Here is a 25,017-nt window from a genome sequence, read left to right as displayed (position 1 = left end):
TCCTCCAATAATAAAAAGAAACTCAAATTTGGTGTCAATCTGTCGTTTGTGCGCAGCGTCATCTCCACAGGAATTACAGTGGCTGCTGGGCAGGCGTCTATCTTCTCTGCCTTTTTTTTTTTTTTTCCCAGAAGGCCGTAAGAGACAGCTGAGCGAGTTCTGGAGGTTGCTGGAGAATGAGCTCATGACTGCAGCAGCTTTTCTGTCTTTTCTTCCTGTCTGTTTGTCTCTCCTCTGAGAACTCTGGCCAGCAGCATCATTTCAACTGGCAGCTACAGCGACAGCTCATAGTGACTCAACTCCTCAAATCTCCAGTTTCTCTTCTTTTCTTTTTTTTTGTCATCTTTTTTTTTCTTCTCTTCTCTCGCTCTGCAATTTTCTCTGTCTCGCTGTCAATCAGCGAATGTTTTCTATTCCCTCTCCCTCATTAACAGCCTGACTCTTTCACTGTCTTCACATCTCTATTATCGTCCTCTCTGCGTGTGGATGCGGATGTTCTTCCGCTCACCGACAGGGACTCTCCGTCTGGCTGTGCGGCTCGTCACATGGCTCCTTCCTGCTACAGCCGGCTAATTAGCGGTGGCTTAGTGGACATTAAGCAGCGATAGGGGTTTAACGTTTCTGGGCTAATCCCTCTCCTTTTGGCCAGGAAATCGGAGCCTCGTATGTCATGAGGTAGACTTACATCCAAAGATTAAGTCTGGCAGTCTGAGGCTATTTACTGGCATTCAGGATGTCTGCAGTAAGCTGCCGCCGCCGCCGCCGCTGCTGCTGCCACCTCGTCCCCTTTAGAAAACACTTCAGGCTTTCACCACCGAGCGAAGCTGCACATTCAAACACATTCAGGTTTTACATTGCAGCTTATCCAGAGCGTCTTACAGTACAAAGACGGCAACAGGAAGCTTTCTGCGGTGTTGCTCTATAGCTTATTCTGCCTCTTTATTCTATTGCTGCTCTGTAATCTCTCGGGATAAGAGCATCAGCTGAATGCCTTCGAGAAAAAGGCAAACTTGAATATGAAGCAATGTTTTTAATACTCCGACATCCAAAGCGAGGAGGATGATGGGATTAAACGTTGAAAGCGATATTAACAGACATTCCTGGGTTCATTAAATGATGCTTGAGTACTACGCCAAAATAACTATTGTTTATTTAATTTCAGAGTGGATTACTTGACTTGTAACTGTAACTTCATTCTTATTTTCCTGAGCCTCACTAACAGTTATTACCTTTTTTGACAGTCTGCCTCTCTCAAAGCTCTCTTTACGCGCTGTCATCGCCAATGATTGCCCCATTAAAATATAGATTTCTTTCCTGTCTCCTTACAGTTATGAAATCCTTAACATAAGGAAACCTCAGAGAAACTCTGAAGATCCTCCAACAATTTAAACATCGATTCAAACTTCAACAACATAAAGGCAAATTACTTTTTTTTTTTACGAGTAAACGACCATGACGACTACGGGGCATTCGGGCTGTTTCAGCAGCAGCATCAGTATCAGCCGCACTGTCACTGTGTCAGTGTTTTATTTTGACTGGAGTGTGACAACGCTTGATTCGGTTGGAGCTTTGTGATGACATTTACAAAGGGGCTTTGATTTCGGTCGGGCGTCTGACTGTCTCTCTGTCACCGAGACGGTTCCGTATTTCGCTTATGGCAACGATTTTGTCGTGCAGTTAAGGTGAACTGGGATTCGGTTCAAGACGTGATGGACCGTTTGACGCTCTTGGCATGTTTTTGGCTGTTTCACTGTCAAGATGTAGACTTGTCTAATCTAATCCTTCTTCTTTTAACTGTTGTAAAGCGTAAAACTATGCCGCAACTTATAAAATCCAGCAGAGAGTTTAGTCTTTTGCAATCCATTCATCTCGCTTTCTTTCTTTCTGCAGGTATCTCAGTTTCTCCGTCAGACTTCCTGTTGTTTCCTTCACTTCACTTCCATCCCGTCATCTCTTCTCTCACTGTATTTCCATCATTTCATTTCTCTCTCTTTTTTTTTTTTTCTCATCTGTCTGCGCCTCACCTTCCGCTGTCTCCCTCGGTACGGTACAACAAAGGCTGCACAGTGTGGCGTCTGGCTGGTCGAGAGCCCGCCGAGGGGCGGAGACGCTTTCTGTCTCTCTCCGGAGTCATGCTAGCTGACAGAAGAGACTATGTAAAGTGCGCGCGGCAAGCAGAAAGCCATCCCTCGTCGTTCTTTGTTCACCTGCGCCTGAACTCCGCACGTCTCTGAATGCCAAAGCAGCTCACATCACAACAGCGCGTTGAGAAGGGTGTTACCCACTGGAGAACCGCCGGCTTTTGATCTGTGTGTTAGAGGCGTTTAGTTCGGTGCTCCGGGGAGATGCTTTAATGTATGCGCAGGAAGACAGTGAGCCGTTATGAGAGTCATATAATTCCAATTACAGATAGAAAACTCAGACTGCAGTCATATAAATCTAATCAGCTTCACAAATCCAATGAAAGTCACATAACTGCCCATTAAAGCACCTTTCTAAGGAATTCTGGTTGATCTATGAATGTTTATCACAATGACAAGTGAAATCAGTTCGAACTCTGAAATGCAGATTAACTGTAGAAGACACACAAGCACAACAAAAGGACTTTGTAACAACAGATTTGCCAGTTTATCATCTGAAAACTTTTGCTAATAGTTGTCGGTCAGCAAAACACGAATCACCAAAGCAACTGGAAGATAAATAAATTCATTCATTCATCATTTTTTGTAATTTGTGATGACAACAGTCTGGAAGCGTATGTTTTGAATGTAAGCCTAGTGAATAAAAGGAAAAACAAAGTACCCGCCAAAATACTATTAGTACTGTTCATCTACGTTTCAGTTCAATTTGTTATTACAGTCGGACACGCCAAAAGTCTTTCTTGAAGAATGTATGACCTTTGTTCAAATCATTCCTGCATTGATTTGTCACTAATACACTGTTTTTACTGCATACCATGTAATCATTGTCTTACTCTTGAGTCAATAAAAATCTGAATCTGAAGTCTTTTATTTCAATGAAACTACCGTGGTGTGTTGGGATTGGTGGGTTGGGATATGGATTTATCCATAACCAGCTTTTATGTCCCCAACCCTCAATATTAATACATCACATTATGGGATGAAATAAATCTATCCCGTTTCAATCAACATAATATATATTTGTCAAAAAAGTATATCAATGATAAGGTAACCGTGCAGTGATTTTAACTTTAAACTTCTTAACTCTAACCCATTAACAGCAGTTAACAGTTACAACTCCAAGTTCTTTCAGCAGTCTGTGTGGCAGGTGCTGTTCATTAAGCTTAACGACGTAGCTCATGCTGCCTTCAGATGGAAGTCACGTTGTATTTCTGGCACGAGAAGTTAAGAACACATTAATGCTCGGTGTTTAAGTTATAAGGATGTTGTTGCTAGGTGACAAAACAGCTGGGCGTTGCTTTGTTCTCTTTTCAGAAATGGGTACTGATTGGTTTTTTTTGCACTTCAGCATCGACAACAAGAAAAGACTGAAACTAAAGGATAAAAAAAAATCAGTGTACATCAAAATTGGTGGACTATGATATTAAAAAAAATCTATTTATGAAGTCATGAGATGGAAACACTTTCCCAATTGTAGACGTTTCCAAGTTTGGGATGGTCGGTTTGTTTTAGGATTAGTGTTGTCATTTGGGAGATACAGCTTCGGTTAGTAAAACAAGATCATGTTCAAAAAGGGAAATTGTTATTATCATTACAAAACATCCTTTTCATTTCACAAAATTTGAGACTTTTTATCATGAGCTCATAATGTTGTTAGTTTCATGTGATTCATCAGCTTTCTTGTATTTTACGCCCACCAGTCCGACCGCTTCTTGAACCTTTGATTTTAAGCTGTTTCTTAAAGCAAGAAAACCTCTGAAATGTTGCATTATTAAAACCAGATGAAACTGCTTAAGTTATTAACAAAAAGAGTAATTAAGAATTCACCATTTCCATTACCTGCATCTTCTGGATCTTCATCATAATCTTCATCATCACCAGACGACAGAGAGTCTTAAAAGAGAAGACAAATAGAGTGGAATTAATATTTCTATTAATCAAACAGGCGGACGTTATTTTGGATGTGTAGCCTCATTCATCTAATGAACCTATTTATTCTAATAAAATGTCTTGAGCTATGTTATCCATCAGATAACAAGAAGAAAAAAAAACATCTGGAGAGTTTGTGACAAGAAAAAGCAGGAGAAAAAAAAATAAAAGCAGGAATTTTTGTCTGACAAACTCATGAATGAGTCTACAGTTCTCCGCAGTGAGGCGGCTCTTTCAGATATTACAACCCAAACATTCCCACAGACGTTACAAACGAGGGGGTCATTAGCGCCGCCGCCGCTGCTGCTGCCGCCGTGAGACGCTCATGTGAGAGTGTGTGTATACGTGTGCAGATACACACAGACAAAAACACCTCTTTTCAGCTAACTTTAGAATTAGTGTGTCAGGTGACATCTAATTATTCCTCAGTCGCAGATACAAGTGTTTAAATTTGCTGTATCACGGTGGCATAATAATTATTTTCTATCTGACCTTGAGGTTTTCTGGTTCAGCTCCGCAGGTCTGGTTAATGAGAGCCAGCTGTTACCTCGCTGAGCTAAACTCCCGAAACTCCTGACTAGCAGGTTTTTGTATCTGTCATCCGAAACCTCATTGAGCATTTCTGCTCTTCTATTGTGGTGTTTGACTCATGTTACATCGTTGTAAACATGAAACCAACTCTTGTGGTTGTAAGAAATAAATCTCAGAATAGAATAATGTGACTGAGTAATTATTGAAACTAGTAAAAATCAAAGAAAAGCAGGCGGCATTTCAGCTCTGCTAGCAGCTTCGTTACATAGCACTGTACACAGCGTTGCTTTGAGCTAACTTCAACATGCTAACATACTCATGATTGGCCTTTTTCATAGTAGATATTTTAAAGCAGAGGTATTACTATTAACATTAACTCCATTATATTAAAGTGTCTCAGTAAGCAATGACAGTGTGACGGATCTACAACAACGCTAACATGCATACGTTTAGCATGTTCACCATCTTTGTTTAGCGTGCATGCTAACATTTGCTAATTAGCACTAAAACACAAAGTATAGCTGAGGCTGATGGGAATATTATTAGATTTGAAGGTATTTGGTTATTAATCAAACTATTGTTGAGATATTCAAAGTGGTGAACTGGCAGACCGACCAACTGACATTTCCAGCCGTACCACCATGGCGCTAGTTTGGCTAAAAACTCTTTTGGGTGTGGAAATGAAGAGAATTGCACTCGAAATCTCAATTACAACCATTGACTGCACTAAAAAACTGCAAGAGTACAAAGTTAAATAACTTAAACAGTAAATTTACTACAATAGAGGGTGTGGGTTATTTTAATCACATGATAACAGGTGGAGATTTGGCTGACTTTGTGCTTTTTCTTTTGCCAAATTGCTCTTAGGTCAATAATAGCTCAATAAATTTAATGTTTATCTTTGTTTTAGATAATATGCTTGATTTGTTTACAACCTTTACATAATTTTTTGCCCTTTTGGACTAAGCAAGTTAAGCTGTTGAGTAAAATAACATCATAACTAGCATGAAAACATGTAAAAATAAGTTGAAACATGTGATAAGATAAGACAAGACAGTTTATCACAATGTGTCCCAGTAACTTTGCTAACAATTACCTTTGCACACTGTTAGCCTCAGCTAAAACTGATCCACACATGGGTATATACAGTTTCACTATTATTTTAGTCTACAGCTACTTCTCTCATAGACCTCCAGTAATATATGTTATATCTGCAAAGCCTCCGAACATAAACATTACAAATGTTCGTACAGTTCAGCCTGCAGACAACTTCTTTCACCTCTTCAAATTACACTTTCTTGCATCCAACATGTGTATCGTGTGTGTGTGTGTGTGGGTGTGTGTGTACAATATGAGCTGGCCGCTTTCCTCTGTCTGGACGCCGTCCAGGTGCTAAATCTGATACCGCTCCTAAATATCTGACACCTTACTCAAATATTTGAGGAAAAACACAATAGTCCATGTGTGTTTAAGATGGAGCTAAGGGTCTGTGTTTAGAGTGGAGGCAGGAAAACGGGCGGTGCAGGGGGAGAACGGCATATTGTCACCACATACTGTAAAAAATCCGACTACACTTGTAATTTAAACATGTACAGAGTGTTGAAACGATATGAAATGTCTGACAATGGGCTGCGATGAATTTGCTTCCTGTGTGTTTTTACTCCTGAAACATGCTGAGCTGAGCTGGAAGCAAATTCAGTTATCTCACCTCAGTGGGAGAATGTGGTTTTTGCACTTGTTTAAAAAGGGGAGGAAAAAAAAAAAAAAAATCAGATGTTAAGGCCGAACATGAATTGGAAACATGGATTTTTTTTTTTTCTTTCTTTTTAAATCAGCGATGTGGGGAGTGTGTTTGCATGTGTCCTCCTGCAGTCTGGAGCTGATATGTGGGTCCAGGAGGAGAAGCTGTCCACCTCTGATCGGGCCTGGAAAAGGCCATTTTCTTGCCGGCTTGCAGCCAAATACGTGCATCCATGTGTGTGTGTGTGTGTGTGTGTGTGTGTGTGTGTGTGTAAGGAGATGGGGGGTGAGCTGAGAGGGAGCGAACTCTCTCATTTCTTGCCACCCCATCTGTTTTCAATGATGAAATGTTTCAAGCTAATTGCTTTCTAATTAGTTGTCAATAACAGTCTCAGCTGGTGTCCATGAGTTTTTATGGGAAAAAGCCGCTCGACTTTTAAGCTACTGCTGACCCCTCCCCAACACATCCAAACACACCCTTCCCCCTTCATCTCCACTTCCTCCCACACCCCTATTAAGACTCTGTTTGCATCACACGCTTGTTTAAGACGTTGCTCATCCCCTCATACAATAATGAATTTCACCTTTGTGTATCAGGAAGGGGGAATCTGTGAGAAACGTGGCTGCTCATTGTGAAGCCAGTGAAAGTCTGCGCCGGTGCGATGGCGTATATATATGTGTGTGTGTGTGTGTGTGTGTGTGTGCAGCTTGGCAGGGAGTTAGCTGGGACTTGAAACCGAGCAGGAGGAGGAGGAGGAGGAGGAGAAAATAATAAGACTTTTTCCTTCGCAGCAAAGTTTTCACTGTTTTCTTACAAACCGTTTTGAAAAGCTTTCATGCCGAGACATCACCGCTGTAACTGCCTGACAATGTTTATTGATAGGAAATACTTTGATTCTCAGTTGTCAGATGGGTTTTCAGGGAGCACTGTAGGGTGCAGCCAAAGTGTCTGTTTCCATTGGAGCTCTACAGCAACTCGTTTTCCTAAAAAAATTCCCCCGTGGATGGAAACCATTGGACTAATATCATTAAGAGTGCTCATTTGCCAATTCTGACCTCCTGCACAGGGTTTTATTATTGTATCAAGTTATTACATAAAGCTTTAAGAACTTTTGTAAACCCATAGTTTAACTTAAGCTCAAGCAAAAATATTAGCAGTTTTTATTCCTTTCTGCCTCCTGGCTTCTCTCACCTGTCACCCTGATGGTATAGTTGCTGAGCAGCGTGTTGCTGTGAGCGTGCCGACAAGAGTAGACGCCAGAGTCCTCGTACGACACGTTGATGATGCGCAACATCCTCTGACCCAGCCGCGTCCGGTTGTTTGGCACCAGCCCGGCGCCATCTTTGAACCAGACGACGGCCTGAGAGGGGTCTTCTTGGTCACATGGCACTTCCAGGGTGTCCCCCATGCCCAGAACATAGTCCTCCAAGAAGGCTGTCTCGCTGGACACAGAGTCTGCACACAAAGAGAGAGAAGGAGACACAGTAGATGATGAGAAAGGTGGTTTGTTTCCAACTTGAGGTATTTTAATTAATCAAAAAACACACTTTAACTGAGGCCAAACTCATCAATTGATTAGATGTTTAGTCGATTGACAATTAGAGGACAATGTCATTCTATGGTCTTAAATGTGAGGATTTGCTTCTTTTTTTTTGTTTTTTTCTGGTTTTTGCAGTTTGGAAAACAAGACATCTGATGACGTCAAGATGACGTCAATTATTGGAAACATAAATAAACAACATACTCATTGAAATTAAATGTTAAAAGCAGCCCTAACTTCAACACAAAATGTTTGTAACGTTGAGGGAAAAACAGGGCAGGACAGGTGATGCCTGTCTGTTCGCTACTTGTAAAATCAGATTCACCTTTCTCCGCACAAGTATATGTTGTATAATTCTAATAAGACTGTACATAAACACCCTCTTCCTGTAATTAAGAGGCAAAAATCGGACATAGAGTTTTCTCAGTGTAAGAAAAGACCCCTCCTCCTTGAGAAACAAAGACGCAGTGATGCAGAGTCAACTGCTGACCTGCTGGCGAGCTATCAGCTAATCTGCCTCTAGAAGTTAAAGAAGTGCAAAGTTTTATTCCAGCGTGAAGAAGAAGAAGACGACAGATCTGGGCTGTGTGGAAATGGAAACCCTCCCACCTCCACTTCAAACTTCACTGTCAAACACCAGCTCATTTACTCCGGGAGCTCCATGCGCCAGCTCGCTTAAAGCCAAGGAAAAATCAACATGTTTACTAGCCCGACTAAGGATGCTGACCTCCTCAGAGGATAGAGCAGAGATGGAGGGACATGTCTGAATAAATAAACAGTGGATCCCCTTGAGTCTCCTCTTGTTCTTAAATCAGAGGCATCTTCTCACATCCAGACCTCAATTACACATCATCGTCATTAGGGAGAGACGGCAGAGAGGATCTCATGCACATTCACGGTTGCTCTGGTAACCATTCAAGGGGACGCCAGGACGTACACAAACACACACACATGGATGCTTATAAGCGCGCAAACACGTGCATGCATGCATACTTTCACGTAGTGCAGCACAAACACCTGCTGTATTTGAATGAGCTGCTACGGGCAACACACACTTGTTTGCACACACAAATGCACACTCAAGCACCCATGAGAAAGAGTGAATGAGGTGCGTTTGGAGCGTGATTTATGATGGCAAATACACCCACTGTTGACCCGCTGAAAGGGCAGCGGCGTTGCAGAGACTCGCTGACAAGCCAACGTGAAGTCAGCCCCACTTCTGGCAGACTGGCACAGACAGCTTCAAACTGAGATTAGGAAATTGGAGTTGAGAGGCAAGGTTGAAATCAGGAGCGGCCCAGACGAGACAATCTTCACGGGGAATACATAATAGGCGCTGTGAATTATAGATGGGTTCTTTCAGCGTGAGGCAGGCTGCTGGTGCGGAGCCAAGGAGACGAACACACCCTCGCAGACAGACAGAGTTTCTGTTTGTGTGGGAGAGTCCACAGGTAACGCTGCCAGAATCTCTTTGAAATTTGTCTGCATGTCAGCTCATCACCGGTCCGCCAAAACCGAACGACTGCGACAGAGGTAGTGATCAGATATTTTTTAGTGAAAGTAGTGATATCACAAAGGAAGAATACTCGATTTTAAAAAGTACTCCTCGTGACTAACTAGGCCAATCAATAAATCCATCCATTCATCCAGACATCCATGGAGATTTTTCTCCTCTTAGCACAGTTGTAGCACTCCTACAAGTTCCATATAACTATTATTATAATACTTTTATTAATAAAATTATTTGATTCCAGGTGGGCACATCGGCAATAAGTCACGCTAAGCTGAAAGAATCCTGTTTCTGACATTTTGGATGTTTGTTTTCAGGATATTTTCCTCAAAAATCCAAATTTAAGCGTGCAAAGAATTGGGAATTTCTACAGCTTTTTAGACATAGGTTATATATGACTATACAGTATTTTGATGTGTGCAGAAACATTGGTTACATGTAACCTATATGTCTAAAATACACACTTTTTTGTTTTAGTTGAATTTTAACCAAGATTTCTAGACATCTTTAGACCTCCAAATCAACAAATCAGTACTTGTTGGATTATTATGAGTTGAATGTAAGATTATTTTTGCAAATGTACCAGGAACTACAGCCATTAGTTAAACGTTCAGTTCAGCTCAGTCACTTTGTTTTCCCAGATAGGAAACTTGTCTTGCAGTCAGGGGCACATAATAGAAAAACAACACAAGTACAAAAAAAGAAACAAACCCTATTGCATTTGAACTGGGGTACTCTGACTCTACAGCCCGAGGGAAGAGTTTTAAACTCAAAGTGAAGGTGTGGTTTGTGCAGTCTAATATAGACCTGGCCTTGCGGAGAACCTACTGGTCAAAGATAGCCATCGGGGGGGGTCTGTTGGACACCTATCACCTTACCGGCCGTGTAGTATCTGATATTCTACTCAGAAATATGCTGTAAAACAAGTCTCTCAAATTTGACTACCAGTGGCTCAAATTGTACTCAAGTAAACGGGGGCAGGATGCTACATGTATGCAGAGAAAAACACATATGAGTATGCGAGAACAACCCATCAAAAATGACACATTCCTCTGCCTGTTTCATCTAAGCTCTAAATACTTCAGCCATGCCTACAGATTTTCTTCTGCACTACGTACCGCAGGTCTAAAGTGAACTGAATAGATGAGTTGTGGATTGTTTTCTCTGTCTTATTGTGCTCATTAAAAATAGGTGGAGATGTTAAGTCAATAATGTGCTTAACATGGCTGCGCAGCTCTCTACGTGGCCTCTGGCTTTGACAAGAATATTTACAACACTTTTTTTTTTTTTTTTTTTTTTTTCAAAAACAAAAAGGCCCATTCAGGAGAAGAAAAACACAGAGGCGACGGTGCAGAGAGCATAAATTCAAACCCAGCATGAATGGCTCACTACCTTCCGTGTATTACTTGTGACCTCTGTGAAAGAAAATGAGAAAATAGGCCTTAGAATATCTTCAGGTCTTAAACATGGAGAATTGGGCTTTATTGGGTAGATATAATAATCTCCAGAGACTCGTAGCTCACTTCAGCTTCATGGACCCCGCGCATTCGAGCACAGCCTCCTCTGGCAGCTCTGAATGGGCTGCAGCACCGAGGCTCCACTGGAAACATTGCTTTGTATTGGGCGCATATTTCATCCTTTAAAGGGTCAGTTCACACAAATTACAAAAACAGATTTTTCACTTAACTCTAATAGTGTCTAACCATGCAGATATGCATGCAAGTTGGGTGAACTGGCCCTTTAAATATTAACCAGAATACTGAATAATAATAAGTAATTACATTGTCGATTCAAGTGAGAATTGCTTTATTTGACGCCTTTGCATTTTAAAAAGGCGTGAGCTTGACTATAAACAGTCCTGTTGGTTATTATTCTCTATATTTATATATGCACTTAAAGTGCACTGTGGCCTCTGCGGAGGAAAATATGGATTAGACATTACAGCTCATTTAATTAGGATTTGTAAATAGGAGAGCAAGGCAATATATTCGTGTGATCCCGTAGTAAAAGGAATACGTTTGCTTTGATCCTGGGGAAATAGATAGAAAGAACATTTGTGCACCGCTTGGATGTTTACACCGCCAGAGGCCAAACAAATGCAATTTACTGAAAGAACAAAACAAAACAAAGATATATCCCTCATACATTTAAAAAAAAAAAAAAAAAATTTCTCAGGTGTCAGACAAAAAGAGCAAAGCCCCCTTTTTTTGGTCACCGTCAATGACAAAATATCTGTTTCTGCTTCAGATCCTGCACTTTGAAATGCAGATTTGGAACATGAAAAAAAAAAAAAAAAAAAGCTGCTTTGAATAAAAGTAGATTTGGTTTGAAAGGGCTTTACTTTGTGCCACTGCACCACCTTCACAGGACAGATATTACCAGCCACTGAGCTTCAGCAGAGGCTGCAGTTGTTGAAGCTTTCCAGTGAACGTCCTGTAACGTGAGGTCACAGGTTTGATCACCTCGACAAGCTCTTTAAGCAGTGATGTAGCAGATTAATACGGTCACGTACTGTAAGTGTGTCACGGAGAAATATGCAAAGAGAGGAATTCCTAATTAGTAACTGATCGCTTTAAATTCCTAAAGAGAAAATTTCCAGCTGTTGTACGTCCAGCTGTGGAGGACAGAACAGATCTGAATGAATGTGAAACCGGGCGTCGCTCGGTCACCTTCTCCTGCATGTGAGAAAAGGCTAAAAAAGCTGTCCTAGTGTTTTCAGAGTCTAAATCAAACCGGGCCAGTTTGTCTCATGTGGTTCTCTGCATCTGACTGTGAGCCTTAATGAATCGGCTCCTGGAAAAAACTTCTTTTCAAACGCTTTTTCCAGGAACCCTTAAAGGAATTCAAGAACTTTACCTGCAATTTGACTACTGGTTCCCGCGCCATAAAAAAAAAAAGTCTCTGCTACTGAGGCAGTTATTTAGGGTGATTTAGTAAAACTTAACGTTGCTCCCTGATCAAACACAAGCCTCAAAACTGCAACAACATGTGTACGGCATTACTCAGACTGGAAACAAGCACTTGTAGTTGTTAGTATTACAGTAATACAAAGAAATGGGATCTAAATTTCTGATGCTTAGACGAGGGGTTATGTAGCCAACTCGCCAGCTAGTTGCAAACCAGCCTCTACAGTACGGTATATTACAAAGAACACGATAATTAACAGTCATTTTCTTTAAAATAAAAGAAAATGACTGCACTGATGTCACCGAGAGAAATCTCTGCACATATTTTGTTTTCCGTGATTAAAAAGCACGAAATCAAAGCCTTTGTCTAAGATCATTTGTCTTGTAAAATCTTTTTGTGTTCCTTTGTTCTCTAACGAAACACTTCATAAAGAAACCTGTTTGATAGAAAAAAAAAAACCCCTTCATGAATAAAGTCGGATCTGAAGCGATTCTGAGAAAACAGATAAAAACGCTGCTGCAGCATTCCCGCTATCAACATCGAGACATTCCCGCTGTTTTCTCGTCCGGTGCGGCATATGTGAGCTATCGGCTGCCTGGTGTGTGTGCGTGCGTGTGTTTGTGAGAGTGTGTGTGTGTGTGTGTTTGAAGGGGTGGACGGGTGGGTGGGAGCACTCTCTCTCTCTCCGGAACCTGAAGCCAGCTGGAAGCAATGTGTGATATGTACTCTTTAAGTGTGCGTGTAGATGTGGATGTGGGTTCGGATATGTACGTATGTGTGTATGTACGTATCTGTGATTGTAAATGGGAAACTCTGTGTATACGTGTATGTGTGTGTGTATGTGTGTGTGTGTGTGTGTGTGCAATACAGGCTTGGACGGTCACTCCATAAATCAAGAGGCCCCTGCCCTCCTGGCCCTTCTTACCCTCTCAGCTCAATATCATAACAAATAACCCTTCAGAATAATATAAAGTCTCTCTTTGAGATACTGCGGCGCACTGTCCGTTAACAGCGCCGCTCACAGACTCCATCTTTTCTGTGCGTCTGAAGAGGTTTATTTATCCTCTACAAACTTCTCCAGGGGCCGGCAGGCAAGGCTGCGGCCCCAGGGATGAAAAGGCCTCTTTATGTGGCGAGCCTTTCCACGCCTGCCTCTCTCTCTCTCTCTCTCTCTAACACACACACATACACATACACACACACACACATGCTGAGGGACTGAGTGAGGGATCCTGGAGGAACAGGAAGGAGTGTAGACCAGACCGAGGAGCTGTCGCCATGGCTGCTGTCGTATCAGGTCACAGGAGGGATGATGCTTAGCTCCATAAACCCACCTTCATCCAGTTTTTTGCTCTTATATGTATCTTAGAGGGGCAATAACAGAGTTTCACTACTTTACAATGCAGGCTTTGAGGATCAATAGGGTGTTGATAGAAGACTTTCAGCTTCAAAACTTTTTTTTACTCTCCGTTAAGCAGGAAAAAGACAAAAAAAGTCTCTAAATGTTGTTTTTAATCAAATTCAGTGGGACGTAAAACCATGTGCCAAGGAACAAGTAATAAGTTTTTGGTGCAGATTCATGATTAAAAAAAGATTTTTACTATTTTCTAATGAACTCTTCCACTTAACTCGAGTTAGAAAATAATCCCATGACTGTGTTTTTGATGCACTATTGCATTCAGATGGAGATTAGTAACCATATTGAGAGAATTGTGCAGCCTCGAAGCAGCGCTTTCAACTGAGTTTTCTGTCTTTCTTTTACTCTCAATAGCAAATCGCTACATGTCTCACTCTGACATTTATTGTCTGAGCTTCTGACATCAAGTTTTGCTTGTATGGCAGCTAGAAATGGGATAATCGACTCCAAATTAGAGCTACCATGAGGGAATCTGAATCTAGTCTTCTTTAAAGTGCTGGGTGAGAGATTGTTATGTGTCTGTGTGGGATGTTTCCTGATGTGTATCCCTGTAAGTGCAGAGTGAGGAGGATGTTTTTTGGCTTTCGCATCTGTCAGTAAACAACCAAATCATCACTGTTTGTCAGTTTGATGAATTCATTCTCTGCTCTGTCTGGAGGACACAAATACAGAAATGTTTCACTTCTGCTGTGCTGCAACACCAAACATGTGGTTCTTCAATAATACCTGATATCCTAAGAAAAAAAAAACAGTCGTGCCAATTTAGTATCCTTTAAACTTCCTGCTGACTCTCCGGGTTGATTTACTGTGCTGTTGCAGAATGACGTCTTCTCGTTCAGAGAGCCGGCTTTGCATAAAACAGCATCCACGCAGGTTCAAACAAGCCAACAAGACGGATCATAAACAGTAAAAGATTACAAGACTGTCTTTCTGTAGGGGAGATTAACAGGTACTTTTATTGAGTCTGGTAGAAAAGCAGCAACACATACCTTTTTTAAAACATATCTGCGTTCAAACCGCTTTTGAAAGTGATAGATTCCAGATGGGAGACATTCATCTTTATCAAGCTCCCTTTTTTTTCCTCCTCCTGCTCACTACACTGAGCTAATAATACAACGAGGCCATGTTTCCAACATCTGCAGCGTGCGCTGCTCCCAAACCAGTGGCAAACAATTCAGCGACAAATGGCCTTTTTATTGCAGGTAATTAGTTGTTTGCTTCTATTACTGAGAAAGACTGGACTCCTTCTTTTTTGAGCAGGGAGAGCAAATACTTTCCACATTGCTGTGATCACTCACGGCCAATTGGTGTGCATGTGTGTGTGAAGCTGGGAGCGAGGAAGGTATGTGTATAAGTGTGTGTACGGTATTAGCGCACACATGTGGGTCAATGTAAATGTAAACAGCTCAACTAAAGGTTATCTGTGTGCAGTATTTTCTCTCTGATCCCAAACTCTGTTGGAGCATTGCATGTTTGACTTAAAGGACAATTTGGCTTTATTACAACTTGGGTCTTATTAGTTTTTCTGAGATCTGGAAACAAAACAACATCACTAAAACAAAATGCACAAGAAGAAACAAACATGAGATTATATGTGCAATTATTCCTTCATAAATCATACTGAACTGTGGGCGCTATGGCCACAACTTACAATTACAAAATGATGGTTCACTTTAAAATGTTGCATATTAGTAGCACAATTGAAAAAGTCATGACTTTGAAAAAAATCTCTTAACTCAACACTCACTGACTAAGTTTCTCCTGAGCTTTCGACTGCAACTGATGGAAATCTTTCCAAATCTGAAACGCTGTTGGAGACTGTGAGATGTGGTTGAACACGGTATAATGAGTGGAACTTGAGTTAAGATAATGTGGTCAAACTACCATTTCAAGAACGATCCACATGTTATAAATAATGTCAGTTATGGAGCAATATCTATTGATAGTTTGCTAACATTAGCCACCATCAGATAACGGTTGTAGCAGACCAGCTGCGTATTGAATTGAATGATGGTGCATTTGACAGCTTATCAAACATTTCCTTCTACTTGGAGGTAAAACTGAAGCGAAACTCAAATGTGAGTAATATTCTTAATCGCACAGTGTGTGTGCAAGTATGGCAGGTCAAAATCTTACAGGAAATTCAATCTGTAAACTGTTATGAATCTTTATAAGGGACTGTTTGAGTGATCATTTTACAGTTCACCTTGTTTTCTCTTCCACATAAGTTTGACTAACCTCTGGGGTTTGTTTACAACCTGTGCGATCGTATGACTGCTCGTGTTTCTTGCCCCGTCTGACTTGATTTTTTGCAGAGCTCTCAGTTGATCAAAGAAAATACAAGTTGTGATGAAATGAAACCATCCTTTAAAAGGAAATATACTGAAGAGCTCGACACACACAGACAGGCAGCCCGGTTCAGACCGGGATGTCCTCCACAGCAGTCCGTCTGCTTGCTTGTGTCCCGCCAACAGATTCTTTTACTTCTGCTTCCTATGCTGAAAAACCGGACCAACTGCCAACCGTTTGGCACACTCAACACCCCCTCAGACAAGCCAGCATCACATGACCTTCAAACAGGATCTGTGAAGTCCCACCACCACCACCACCACCACCACCCATCACCTCCTCCCTCCATAAAGAGCACATTTCTCTTCCCCCATTTCACAGCTATGCCAATTGTAAATCCTGCTTGTCCTGGAAAAAAGCTCCCTCTTCTTTTTACACTCTCCATTTTTTCTTTCTTTCTTTCTTTTTTTTTTTTTTGAAATGTGCAGTGAAAACCCCTAATCTCTGTTTAATATGGTTTGGCCGGATGTAAATACCTTCGGACAATGCCCTTAATCTGGGCCAGCCTGACAACCTCACACCGTTGCGGAGGAGCCTGCCAGGAGGAGACGGAGAGAAAAGAGGGATGGCTCGGCAGAGATCAAGGAGGAGAGAGGGGTAGGGAGGGTTTCCCCTAGCTTATTGCCTCTATTCTTCGCCAAGCTGAGCCGCACTTTATCAAAAGAGCCCCTAAAATCAAGTTAAAGATAGACGTTGCCTCTAAACATCCCGCCCCGGCCTGTGCCAGCCTCACTTCCCTCCCTCCCTCTTCTCCCTCCCTCCTCTCCTCCCCCGCTGCGCCTGGCCCTCTGCTCGGCTGTGCTAACGAGCATCGGAAGCTACTGTACGTCCAGAGCATCTTGGCAGCGCCCAATCGTCTTTGCTCCTTTCATACCCTCATCATCACCCCCCCCCCCCCCCCCCCCCACCACCACCACCCCCCACCTCCCCTCCATCCCTCCAGCCTCAGAATAGGGCCTGGGTTGGGTCCATGGTAATTGTCATTCCAAAGACGAACTGGCCTAGTTTCAATTCAACAGACAAGTGTAAGAAGCTCGGCCCACAAAAGCCAGGATGTCTGCGAAGTGTGTGTGGGGCTACTATACAACATAATCACACTTCCCTAAACAACACAGAGGAACCAATCCGATTACAAGGCGGCTTTTCAGACGGGAATATGAATGTCAAAGCTTCCTATTTAGGCAGTAAGTTCTTTAAGTCTCCCTTAACAAGGAGAACACAGGTGATATTTTAACAGTCAGCTGTGTAGCATATTGATTTAGGGCTACTCTGAGAAAGCCAAACGATTTCACACAGACTTTGGTGGCAAACCTGATGCTCAGTCAGCACTCTTACGCCGAGAGGCTTGCTGAATCAGGGAAGTGATCAGGTTAAAGACAAAAAGCAGAAATCGGGACAAGAGTAGAAAAACAAAAAGAATTGTGCTGGATACGACGAAAAGGACTCTTAAGTCTTCCAGAAACGAACTGATTGCGCAGCAGCAGCAGCAGCGCATATGTGGCAAAAGGGAAAAATGTTGTGCGATAACTTCATCTTCATTAAGTTCCTCATCATGTTCAGGTGAAGATCAAGTGATTTGTGCTTCATGATTAATTAGGAGCCCTTCCTTATTATTTACATCACAAATAATAACACCAGAACGACTAAAAGGAAGTTCTGTTTTTAAAATGTGTTGAATAAGAGTGACAGGAAGTAGTATTTATGCGTCATTGTCATGTAAAAAGAGCATGTAACCTTACATTTTTGGGATTTTCATGTTTTAATTGCATTTCAAGAATTACACGGTCCTCCAGGGGGTCTGAGGTTTTTCCCAAAGAACCATTTATAGATGAGATAATTAGATGGGAATGTCTGTGTTTCCTCTAATCTAGTGATTTAAATACTTAAAGTACTTAAAGTCATGCCCATAAAGCCATGCACCATTGCCTGCTATGGCCTAATACAACCAGAGATAATAAAGGGATAGCTAATATAAACAGTATAACGAAATCTCTAGTGGTTGAGAAATCTCTATCATCCTCTGGGATATATCCTCATATCGACATAGTTGCACACATTTCTACTTAAAAACCTGGAGTATTTCAACTGCAAATGATCTGGATGAATTAAAAAGAAGAGAGTGTTTCTTAAATGTCTGACGGTGTTTTATCACAAACCCCAAAGACAAGAAACAGCTGATAGAAACCATCTCTGATCAAACTGACACGGTGCGAGGAGACGCCTGATTGAAATGTTAAACTTTGATCTCCGATGACCCCCGACCGAGACCCTGCCCTGACCTCTCAGTGTGGCATGATACACACACACACACACACACACACACACACACACACACACACACACACAGTGATACTCTCCAGCTGGGATGAACTGCCCCCACACATCATGTCCTGCTCTGATAGTGATAGTAGTGTGTGTGTGTGTGTGTGTGTGCGAGGTGACAGAGACATCAGTGTCATGATCAGTGTAAAGGCACACACACACACACACACACATACATACAGAACAAGACTAGAGTCTGGATTGTTCTGCGTGGAGTCGTCGCCGTAGCAACGCTGCAAACCTAGGCGGCAGTGCTGTGCATTCACTCTATAGAAAAAACCCACAGTAATCGTATTTACTCTCTCTCTCTCTCTCACACACACACACACACACTGACTTTGTGTTTCAGAGAAATTAATGATGATGAAGAGAAGCTTTGAGCTGAAGGTTAAAACCACATCTCGACTTTGTTAATTAATCTGTCAAGCATTACTAAGAAGGAGCTTTTCTGCAAATGTCTATATGTTAGAATAAACACTCCCAGCACTGGAAACACAGGAAGAACGAAGCGACTGGTAAATAATAAACCCAATGCAGGGCCATTGAGGTCGGGATCTGTGTTTTTTCCTCTGTTGTTATCTAAAAACTATTATAAACATGTCGCCGAGCCATGACATGTTCCATCGCCCCAAAAGATTACAGTCACATTAGTCTGTTTAGAAACAGCTCCCAAGACTAATAACAGCAATCACGTACAAAGACACAATAGGTTTTTTGGACAATAATGGATCCCACAGAGGAATAAGATATATCAGGCTTTGAATACAAACACGATACTTCTGAGTAGGACGACTTCATTGTTGGTTTGACTGCACGTGAGATTTGTTGACAATAAGAAAAAGATAGAAAAATCACAAGCCTTATCCTTTAAGGCCAACAAAGTTCAGCTTCAATTCAAAAAAATTCTGTATTTCCCCACAAGATTTTAGTTCCTGACGGTGTGAAAAAGGATCTGAACCAGTATTTGGAACTTCATGAACTTTACAGAACATATATTTGAACAGGTAACTGGAAGCAGTTTCTTTTTTGTGAGAACTTTCAGAGAGAAGGAGGGTTACACTGGGAGGACTTGGACTCATTAGTACTATATTTCTAAAATGCCTGCTCAGAATTGCATAAGAACACCTACTCCTACCTTTCAGTTAGATGTATAACTGAAAACAACCAATCAGCAATCATGAAATTATCATTCAATGCAGTGAAAGAAAACAAAAAAATGCTCCCAAGGTTAAAAGCTAGTACAGCAAACACACCTTTCGAATCCTGCTGTGTAATTTTCAGCACTGCGTTAAGAGTTTAACAAGCTTTTCTTTTGTCAAACTCACAGATATGTTGAATAAATTTAGATGCGAGGAGGCTCTGAAGGTGGAGGCAGGGCGGGTGCGGCCTTGGGTCGAGATAAACCGGACATAAAAGCGTTTACTGCTCTGTTTATGATGCTGTTTATTAGTGCGGCAGGACTGCGTGGGTCCGTCTCTCCGCCTGGTTGTTACCTCTCTACACGAAACCTGCTGTTGATCTCAGCCGCCATGTGCTTCTGATCACCGGGAGCACCCGCAAACACTTCCTGAGCCGCTTCCTGTCCTGCACCGGCCCGCTACTGAACCACCGGCTCCTCTTGTCGTCTTCCTTTTCTTTCCTCTCAACAATCAGGATTTATCTAACTAAGCTGATGAGGAAACATGAGGAATACGCAGAAGAGAAAAGAATTTCAGCTCCCCTGAATATCTGTATGAACACAGTGAAACTCCTGAACACAGGACTGGCGTGTTAAGTGTTTTGCTTATGAGAGCGGGACAGGAGCAGGAAAGCCTCTAATCCCATCATCCCTCCCTCCTGCTTCCCTCCAGGACCTGCCTTCACTTACAGCACAAACAGGCCACAGAGAGGAGCCTCTGTTTGGAAGAAAGAACAACTGGAGCACAGTTGTCCTGAGACATCTATACCAGACATCTATACTAACACAGCCCGGACACTGTACTGTTGTCCCCTGGAATCCAGAATTATTATAAAATAACTAACTTTAAATATCAAAAAAAAAAAAAAAAAAAAAAACTGAAGCTGCTGTTCTTTTTTTTTTTTTTTTTTTTTTTATATTTCACTGTAAACAACCCGAAACTGCCCGACGTATCTATGGTAACCACTTCACTTGCTCCACTCCACAGTCGTTCTTTGACATTCATTAAAGAGTAAATGGAGTTTCCTAAAAAATGTTCAAAGCTTTCCTATTCAACGAGGGCCAACGTGCCACTGAGCAAAGCGCTTGTACTTGACTCCCGACCGCTTCAGTGAAGCGGCTCGTTGGCGGACGGTGTTCAAGGCTGTGGTTGAACGGCGTGATTCCAAAAAAACAACACAATCTTCATAATCAGGGCTGCAACTGTGATTCTTGTGAAATAAAAAAAAAAAAAAAGTCAAAAATAGTCTCTCAGAGCTTCCAAGAGCCCAAGGTGACATCTTCACATCGCTTCTTTTATCCTACAAACAGTCCAAAAACTACAACAATTTAATTTACAATGTAATGCACACGGAAGCAGCGACTCAGAATCAGCTAGGGGAAGCCAGGATGCTCCATTACAATACACTGAGACTATACTATACAAAAACACTTTCTTAAAAACTTTGTATACATCTATATAAGAACACTTACACACCTGGCAGATCTGCACTCTTCTAGTTGCTCATTAAATTGCAAAAAGAATTAATTGATTGATTAATCTTCTATCGTTTCAGCCCCACTAATCAGAAAGTCTTCCGTTGATTAATTATCATGTAAAACAAATTGATGCTTTATGGAGCTGCAACTAATGATTATTTTCATTATCATCTAATCTTGATTATTTTCTCGATTCATTGCTTGATTGTTTACTCAATAAAACATCAGAAAACTGTGAAAGATGTCGATCACGGTATCATAAAGCTCAAGGAAACGTCTTGTTTTGTCCAACAAACAGTCTGAAACATTTTCAATTCACTATGTTGTAAAACCGAAAACAACCCAGCAAATTCTCACATTTGAGAACTTTCACATGTTTGGTGTTTTTGCTTAATAAAAATGACTTCAATGACTAATCGATTAGTGATTATTTCCACTGTCTAATCAATGAATCAAGTAATTGCTACATGTCTATGAGGGGCGATACATTTTAAATGCACTGTTGTTAAAAATCACAGCACAATTTGGGTGAAATCAGTGTTACTAATGACTGCTTCAGCAGCCGCTGGGATTTCTGTTTTTTTCGAAAATAACTGATTCAAATTTCAAGACAATTACAAAAATCTTTAGACCTCGACGTTTTCAGATTCTGGACCGGAACATGATGAATACATGCTGATAACAAACGAGCAACCAGCAAAACAACACAGCACACGAGAACTAAAAAGTCTTCCTGTGTTTGCCTTTGTTGTGTATTACTTCTTCCTCTGATGTGTCTGTGCTGTCTGTTGTGGTTTAAAGTTTATTACAGTAGTAGGCTATTATAACAGCAGGGTGTCGAAACAACTGAGGGAGGAGTTCAGGTCTATCAGTGTTGTTGAAATTGCGCCTTGTCAGCAGAGGAGGTCGATAAAGGTCAAAGATGACATTGTGGCCCTTTAAGAAGTCTGAATCAGGGTGATGTTTAAAAGGACCAGACAAACCGAAAAGCACAGCTCTTCCCTGAACAAACAAAAAAGAAAACCCGGCTATTACACAGTAAAAAAAAAAATAATCTAATGTTTTCCGATTTTGACTTTGCGGTGATGCACGGCAGATAAACCACCGTGGGCTGTGCCAGCAACGAGGAGAGAGTTGTCACATGAGGAAAAAATGCAGCCAATTACCAGTTACAGCACTCTCAAAAATAACATTTCATGGGAATTTTAAAATTTTTCTGACATGGGTTATTTTAAAAAACTAAACCTCTAGTCAGCTTGACTGTCACTGCTCTGCTGTTAGCCAGCACAGCACCAAAGTCTCTCTTTCTCTTCTTTCCAGGGAGAAAAAAGGCTTCCATTACGCTCTGCAGACGGTACAAGGGTTTATTATTTTAGCTCTCCTGGCAAAATAACATAAGGGGAGGGAAAGGGTGAGAGAGAGGGGTGGAGGGGGGGGGGGGACGTGGGAGGGATGGAAGCCGAGTTTGGTTTCAATATTAGATGTGTCAGCTGCCCTGGATGTGGGGGGGCTTTAAACAGAAGCGCATGTGGGGGCGCGAGAGGAGACCCCGGATCTTTTTTTTTTTTTTTTTTGAACAACGAAGCAGCGGTGGAGGCGTGCAAAGATGGACGGATCACCCAGCTGAGACAGAGAGAGAGGGAAAGAAAGAAGGAAAGAAAGAAAAAAGGAGAAGAGGAGGAGCAAAGTAAGCAGATGTGAGATGCTGTACAGTGTACATACAGTATGTGTAAATCATTTGTCAGTTTTTTTTCTCATATATTCTCAACATTATAAAGCTTATACAGCAATACTGTACTTAATTATGGTCATGCCGATGAAGCTAATTTGAATTTATCTTGGCACAGAAGAGAAGAGATAGAGGAGGAGGAGGAGGAGCGGGAGGAGGATGAAGGGACAGAGTTAGCAGATGTGTGAGTGTGACCACAAGGAAGAGGAAAAGAGAGAAAGACAGGAGGGAGGAAGAGGAGGGGAAGGAGAGGAGGACAGAGGGGAGGAAGAAGATGAAAGAGAGCACACACACTCGCGAGCGAAGAGCTAAGCACATACTCCTACACACTCACAGCCTCCCACACACACACACACACACACACAACACACACACTCCCTGTTTCCATTCACAGAAATGTAAATGGGGTGCAGCAGAGCCAGACAGGACAGCTCTGCTTCTGGTTAGTGGTCAGAGAGAGAGAGAGAGAGAGAGAGAGAGAGAGAGAGAGAGAGAGAGAGAGAGAGAGAGAGAGAGAGAGAGAGAGCTGTGATAGATGAAAGAAACGGACAAGCAATAAGAGCAGCAGAGCAAGTGTGAGGTTTGGATTACATGATAAGTGATTTTGTATTAATAAGTAAACATATAGATACATCGAGACATATTTTAACATATCAATATGAGGATTATGCTGTGATAATTAATGCTAGTAGTCATTTCCCCCCATATGGCAACCCCTCCTCTCATATCAAGCATTATGGGAAGGCGGCACATTGCAGCGGTTAGACTTGTCACCTCATAAGAGGAATGCCTTCGGTTGGAATTCACTGGAACTAGACTACACACCAGACTACACAATAATTTTGCCCTCGGACAGTCGCTGTGTTACATTAAGGCGATCATCGAGACATAAATTGTTGCTGTGATTCAGCCAAAAGACGCGCAGACTATACTTTGAACTCGGACCAATCATAGCTCGCTGTCTTTCATGACTTGTGAGACATACATAAGTGATCAGGAAGGAAATGCCAGGGACCGAATTCACTGTTCCACAAACACCGACAGCACAAACATCATTCCTCTCAGCTCTGCGCTCCTGTGGGTCAACGCAATACGTTGTAGAGGTTGTCAAAGCCGACGAGACAAAGCAAAACAATTCTGTTAGTCTTCACGTCGCAAGGCATGGTTTAGAGCGAGGGGACTCAAATACGAGTCAGGAGGTCCAGTTAATAAATTTTCACTGCATAAAGGTCCAGGAAGGGTGCGTTACATGATGATATTTCAGGATAAAAACACCAGAACTCTGCTTGAACATTTCTGTATTCATGGGAGATGTGACACCTTTGTTGTGTAACCAAGTCCTTAAATTTGAGCATAAAAAGGTGTGATATCCAAGCTTCTTTACTGCATTCAGTGCTGAAAATGTTTGATTTTCCAATTATTCTGCTGGAGTCCTGATATCACAACTTCAACTGGTTCAGTTCTGTGGTTCTTACCTTCATGCTTTTGGATAGTTTTGTTCAAAACAGGCATGTTTGGTGTCGTAGTGGAGTTTCGTCTTCCCACTCTTCATTATGTCCACTCTTTTATTGCAAATAAAGCACAATGGTCTCGGATTTCCCTTCAGCATGTATTTTTCCAGTCATTCTTTTCTTGTATCGGCTAGTTTTGAACAAGACATTTTACTTTATCAACCGGAGCTCCTACATCCAACAACAACCTTGCTATCTGCGGTGACTAGTGAGTAGCTGACAGCTGAGGTGATAGTGATACATCACTCAAAAAGTGGTCCAAGTCAGGTTGTGGTTAAATTTTGTTCCCGTTCCAGAATATATTGTTATTCGGTCTGGATCCAGACCAGAGTCAGTCTATCGAGTGGTTTAGGGGCATATGTGTTTGTAACAGTTGAAGAGAAAGAAAGACGTATAGAATAACGGTCTGAGAGGAGAGGGATGTGTATGCACGAGCAAAAACAGAAAGAGAATTTCTTGCTTAACTTGCTTGACAATAAGTCGATGTTGTTAGTTATAAAAGGTGACAATCGTTTTAACTTTTCCTCGCAACAATCGCAGGGTTAACAGTAGAAATACAGCACTCTTGCTACAATGTAATCTACCAGGAATGTGTGCTTGCATGTATCTGAATGGCAAACATTGATCTTGATTCAAGTTTTTTTTTGTCAGCAGGCACCTCTGTGTTGGCGCCCCCACTGCTTCGACAGAGTGGCCTCATTCACATGAATTCAGAGGGTTTTTTTTTTTATGCA

The 25,017-nt window shown here is 41.7% G+C and overlaps 1 protein-coding gene across 7 annotated transcripts in view; it reads right to left on the bottom strand.

Annotated features, from left to right (window-relative positions):
• Nucleotides 1–25,017, bottom strand: part of fgfr3 (fibroblast growth factor receptor 3) — an 85,578-nt gene that overhangs the window by 44,171 nt on the left and 16,390 nt on the right. For 4 of the 7 annotated variants that reach the window (XM_044375259.1, XM_044375255.1, XM_044375256.1 and 1 more), the window contains exons 3-4: nt 7,534–7,797; nt 3,969–4,034 (exon numbers count right to left, since the gene is read on the bottom strand). In XM_044375259.1, the coding sequence (XP_044231194.1) occupies nt 3,969–4,034; nt 7,534–7,797 (330 nt within the window). Of the gene's footprint in view, nt 1–3,968; nt 4,035–4,562; nt 4,673–7,533; nt 7,798–25,017 lie in introns of those variants that run through there. The other 3 variants (XM_044375258.1, XM_044375261.1, XM_044375262.1) reach the window with 3 other exon arrangements.

The sequence above is a fragment of the Thunnus albacares genome, chromosome 15 (assembly GCF_914725855.1).
Source record: "Thunnus albacares chromosome 15, fThuAlb1.1, whole genome shotgun sequence".
Taxonomy (NCBI): domain Eukaryota; kingdom Metazoa; phylum Chordata; class Actinopteri; order Scombriformes; family Scombridae; genus Thunnus; species Thunnus albacares.
Note: the sequence above shows the minus strand (reverse complement) of the source record. Positions and strands in the feature narration are given on the sequence as shown.